At 39.5% G+C, this 6,000-nt stretch overlaps 1 protein-coding gene across 3 annotated transcripts in view; it reads left to right on the top strand.

Moving 5' to 3' along the window:
* LOC132397172 (anoctamin-9-like) overlaps positions 1 to 6,000 on the top strand; it is a 111,656-nt gene that overhangs the window by 24,592 nt on the left and 81,064 nt on the right. For all 3 annotated transcript variants that reach the window (XM_059975574.1, XM_059975576.1, XM_059975577.1), the window contains exon 4: positions 4,580 to 4,716. In XM_059975574.1, the coding sequence (XP_059831557.1) occupies positions 4,580 to 4,716 (137 nt within the window). The remainder of the gene's footprint in view (positions 1 to 4,579; positions 4,717 to 6,000) is intronic.

The following is a 6,000-nucleotide window of genomic DNA, read 5'->3' on the forward strand; positions in this document are numbered from 1 at the left end:
TGTGCCTTGTTGTTGAATCTGGTAATGATCAGAGAGACACAGGACTGTGTAGCCTTAAGATTTATAGTATGGTAATTAGTAACAGGCAAGCAATATGGCTTACAACAGAAGTGAATGTCAAATTAATTAAAATGTAATTGGACACTAGTTCATCTATTTCAGTCATTCCACAAAATGAATTTGAGAGGCATTTGAAAGATTGTAAATAGAAGTCTGCAGGCATTCATCTAAGAACTTATACAGTAATAAAGGTAACTCATATGGAAATGACATTCATAACTGTGAAATACAACAGCCAACAAGTCACATTGAACATTTATGTGATACAAACAGAAGACCAGCATTGTGGAGGTGTGATTGGCTGAGGCAACTACAACTTGGCTAGAGATCTATCCATCTCCTATACCGCATATATGCCACATCTCCTATAATAAAGTCAACTGAAAGCAATTTAAGAAAGATTTTGGATGATGTCATGACCTTGTTCATGCCGAACACCATGAACTTCTGCCCAACAGAGGACAGTTGTTGGTGCTAATCTCTGTGCCACTGTTCGGGAAGCACATTGGACCAAGGAAGGACCTTCAACGACAAAGTAATGAAAGCAGTGGTCTGACTACACCAGTTTTTGTCTGCAACGAGAAAGCTTCTGATATATTAATCAGGCAATTACTTGTGAAATGTGGCTTGGCTTTAAGCTGGAAGCTCGAGGAGCTTCAGGAGAGTTGCAAGCTTTCAGCTTTTGTGAGTACAAGGAACCAGAATCTACTCTGCGTGCATTTAAGGTTATTGCATTAACTTCAAGTGGGAGGCAAAAAGCTGTTTCTGAGAGTAAATGTAAAGACTAAAGCCCAGCTGGTTGAATGAAAGGCCAAAAAGAGAGGAGTCAAAGGAGATACAAGAACAGAGGATTAGCCAGAAAAAGTTGTGGATGAGAGAACAAAGAAATCAGATCAAAACGAGAGCAATAGAAGGATTAATAAGAATTAAATGAACCTTCCTAATATCAAGATGCACAAACTAGAAGATGTAAAAGGAAGAAGAAAGGTGTCCAGAGCTGTCAGAATCACTCCCACAACCACCATGGAGGAGGCACCAGAACCTGGGATTGTTTTCACAGCCACAAGTCTTGCCTGACAAGCAGGGAGATTCCCCCTTGTCATGAACAACGTTACCCCACAACACTAAGAAATCCTCCACAGCAATTAAATCTTTCAACCTGAGTGGGACGACTTAAACATTTACTATGCTGTGGATGTCTGTATTGCAGTTGTATTATATAATATACTGAGAATATAGTTGAGATGCATTCTTATTTTCCTGCAGTTTATAGCAAAGCAGGGAGGAGTGTTGTGTATTTAATATTTCAGTAATGTTTGAATAATCTTGTATATATCCAAATCAGATCAGAACCAGGTTTAATATCACCACATATGTCATGAAATTTGTTGACTATGCAGCAGCAGTACAATGCAATACATAACAATGGGAAAAGACTGTGATTTAGAGTAGGTATATATATTAAATAGTTAAATTAAGTAAGTAGTGCAAAATGGAAATACAAAAGTTAGTGAGGTAGTGTCCATGGGTTCAGAGTCCATTCAGAAAACAGATGGTAGAGGGGAAAAAGCAGTTTCTGAATCTTTGAGTGTGTGCCTTCAGGCTTCTGTACCTGCCTCCTGGTGGCCACAACAAGAGCAAGTTATCACCTAGATGATGGGTGTCCCTAATGATGGACACTGTCTTTTTGAGGCATCACTCCTTGAATATGTCTTGAATACTGTGGAGGTAGTTCTCATGATGGAGCTGACTAAGTTTACAACTCTCTGCAGCTTACTTTGATCCTGTGCAGTAGCCTCCCCATACCTGACAGTGATGCAGCCAGTCAGAATGCTCTCCACAGTACATCTGTCAAAAATTTCAAGTTGTTTTGGAGACATACCAAATCTTCTCAAACTCCTGATGAAAAGTAGCCGCTGTCATAGCTTCTTTATAGCTATCTCGATATGTTGTGTCCAGGTTAGACCCTCAGAGATATTGACACCTAGGACTTTGAAATTGCTCACTTCTTCCATTTCTGATCCCTTTATGAGGACTGGTGAATGTTCCCTTGTGTGTTTATCCTTTATGAAATCCACAGTTCTTTGGTCTTGCTGATGTTGAGTGCAAGGTTATTGTTACGAAACCGCTCAACTAGCTGATATTTCTCACTCTGGTACACCACCTTGTCACTATCTGAAATTCTGCCAACAATGATTGTATTGTCAGCATATTTATAGATAGCATTTGAGCTGTGCCTAGCCACATAGTCAGAGGTGCTTGAGAGATTAGAGCAGTGGGCTGAGCACACAGCCCTGAAGTGCGACAGTGTTGATTGTCCGTGAGGTGGAGATGTTGTTTCTAATCCGCATAGATTGTGGTCTACCGGTTCTGAATTCAAGGATCCATTTGCAGACGAAGGTACAGAGACCCACGTTCTGGAGATTTATGATCAGAACTGTAGAAATGATTGTGTTAAATGCTGAGCTGCAGTGAATAAACAGCATCCTGACATAGGTATTTGATTTGTCCAGGAGAGTTAAGGCCACTTGAAGAGCCAGTGAGGTTGTGTCCACTGTAGACCTATTGTGGTGATAGGCAAATATATCGTTTGATAAAGCATTCTGTTCACTTAAATAATTTATTATGCGTTCCATGTAAAAATGTTAATCACATATGTCATCATACTACCACGTGGTATGTGCTTGCTTCGCTTAAAGTAAACATTAAATTCAACCCTCATTCCCAGAATCCTGTGTCTTCTTTTAATGCTTTGAAGTTACAAATCATAGTAAACCAGGAAGCTGCATAGTTCTGTAAAGGGATAACATAAAGTGAACTTAATGTTAACTTGCTCGCTTTGTCTTTTTGAACTCACTTGCTTAATATTTTGACAATCCCATACTCAATAAATCTGAAATGCTCATGCAGTACATTCTATGATAACTCTTGCAGTATTTTGTACTCCTATACCAAACTTCTGTTTACTTATTAGCATATTCTGAATGCGGCAGTAGCTTCTAAATGTGGTGGTAGGGTAGCTTAGTTAGCACAATGTTTTACAGTACAGGTGCCTCAGATTCAATTCCACTACTGCCCGTAGGGAGTTTATACATTCTCCACCGTGCCCCTCTGAGTTTCCTCCGGATGTTCTGGTTTCCTCCCACAGTCCAAAGACATACCAGTTGGTTGGTTAATTGTCCTTTGATTAGGCTAGGATTAAATTGGTGGATTGCTGGGCAGCATGGCTCAGAGGGTTGAAAAGGCCTATTCTACACTGTACATCAATAAAATAAAACAAAATAAAATCACAAGGGAGCTGTAGATAACACGGCTGAATCACTTCTCCATCCTGACCTCCAGTGCTGCCTCTGCGGAGTTTGCACATTATCTCTGTAATTGATCGGAATTTGCTCTGATGTGTTGTCTCTCCCTATGCTCATTTTAGGCTAACTGACTACTATGTATTGCCTCTCATATTAGTTGGTGCAGAATTGATGGTGATATGACAAATAAGTCACAGGAAGATAAGTGAGGAAATTAGAATAATGAGGTTTCCCTGAAAGCTAGTATGGACTTGATGAGTCAAATGGCTTCCTTCCATGTCATGGGGAAGTCTCTTTCATAAGCAGTTGTGGAATACTAGAACTGGTAACCCAGGAAGCTGTTTGCTATTTTTCACTATTACCTCCACTTGCTCTGTCTGTTTGAACTATACATTCACAATGTCACCTCCCCAAGGTTTATTAAGACGATTTCTATGGGTAAATTGACAGATTTCGAGAATGAAATTGAGGCATAGCACCACTTTTTATCCACTCTATTTTCTACCATTATATTTACTGACTGCAGTAAATGTTTATCTCTTTTCAGATGTTTCCTTACAAGGGAAACAAAGATGACAATCTCCTCATGCATATGTTCCGGTTAACCAACACTGAGTTCCAAGTAGTGTAAGGACCCAGGTGGAAAATGAATTGTCATTTTTTGAGCGTACATTGGGGTTTATTTGAACTGTACGGAAAGCCAAATACAGATAGATCAAAGACTATGGGAATGCCTATGAGAACTAAAACAATAGTTCACTGAAATCTTAGCATTATATTCATGCACTGAACAAAGAGGTTCTGCAAGGTAATTACTCAGTCTGGTTTTGGTTTGTCCAGTTGAGAGGGCATACTGAATTTAATACTCTAAAAATGAAAGAAGTGCAAGTGAATAGTTGCTTCATCAGGAGAGACTGCCTGGATCCCTGGATGGTGGGAAGGGGTGAGGTAGTTGGACAAGTGTTACATTGCCAGTGGTTGAGAAAGTATGTACCATGAAAAAATGCTGCCTGTTATGCTGACATCTCTAGAACTTTCCTGTTTCTATTTCAGATTCGCAGCATCCATAGTTTTTGGCATGCAATACAAAAGAGGGATCCAGTTTTCCTAAATCCTCAAACAATTTCTATTGTTTACTTTCATAAAAGTGATACTTAAAGTGTAAAAACATGCAAACTAATTTAAGGAAGCATAACAGTTTCCTTCTATCTCAGAAAAAAGAAGATTCCGAGAATGAGTATTTTGGAATTGAAGCTCATGAGGAGATCTTTAAGGAGTACATTCATCACACAAATGTGTCTCAGGGAAGATATGCAGATCGTAAATTGCACAGTGTCACAGAATCAACCAGGTATTGACATTATCTAATTATTTATATGTACTCAATAATTTGTCAAGTATGTCTGATTCATATCATTATACAAGGTGCAGTAATGGAGTTAGACAGATCATTTTGGAACCATAATGTGCAATTTGACTACGTGATAATTTTGTATTTGATCATTGAAAAGAGCAGTTAAGAATACTCATCATCTCTAAATAGTTATGTAATATTGTAGACAGATGTGGAACATCAATTTCATGGCTGTTTCACCTCCCCACCATCCACCCTATGCCATGTTTCCAAAGTGCTGACCATATTTACCAATCTTTTTTTTTCAGTGCCTGGCTGTATGTAACTTGTAACTCTTCAAAGTCTCTGAGGTTCCTGTTTAAATGTCCCTTCTTTACATTATTCTTGTAAGAGACTTTATCCTTGGTAAATGAGCTACGTGTCTTGGATGACTTCAACTCTACTATCAACCGTGCAACATTGCTTTCCACTGTTCATTTACTGCTGGGTTTTTTTTCTCTGTCCTCTCCTGGGATCCTAATGATACTGTTCAGTCAGAGCAATATTGGGCCATATATAGGGCAAATGGTTGAGTCTGATTGTATTTTTTCAAACACACCATTATACATGTCATATCCCTTGCTTGCCATCATCGCTGCTATATATAAGGAATCCTATTCTTTATTCTTATCACACTCACTCCCATTCTTTTCCTCAAAATCTTCTTCACCACTGTAGTATTTAGAGGCTGCTGCTTAAGAAAACAAATAACAGAAGCAAAGCTAGTAACAAAACATGCAGGGACAACAGATCTTTTATTAAAGGCAGTCAAAGCAGAATTAAATGCATTGGGAACCCATCTGGGAAAATGGCTCTACCTAATCATTTAGCAGTTTTAAGTGTGCATGTGTGTAAAATATATCTCTCTAACCTGCCCTCCAAAAGCTGTCAAGATTTCATAACCCTTGATGACCATTTCCATTCCACATGTGCATTTACAACCCCACACATCCACCCATATGGTGGACTTGTTACTCATTAACACATTTCTGTTTCAACTTTTTAAAAATGGAATGAATGACCTACTTGGTCTCTCTCTCTCTCTCTCTCTCTCTCTCTCCCTCTCTCTCTCTCTCTCTCTCTCTCTCTCTCTCCCTCTCTCCCTCTCTCCCTCTCTCCCTCTCTCCCTCTCTCCCTCTCTCCCTCTCTCCCTCTCTCCCTCTCTCCCTCTCTCCCTCTCTCCCTCTCTCCCTCTCTCCCTCTCTCCCTCTCTCCCTCTCTCCCTCTCTCCCTCTCTCCCTC

Source organism: Hypanus sabinus, chromosome 7 (genome assembly GCF_030144855.1).
Source record: "Hypanus sabinus isolate sHypSab1 chromosome 7, sHypSab1.hap1, whole genome shotgun sequence".
NCBI lineage: Eukaryota > Metazoa > Chordata > Chondrichthyes > Myliobatiformes > Dasyatidae > Hypanus > Hypanus sabinus.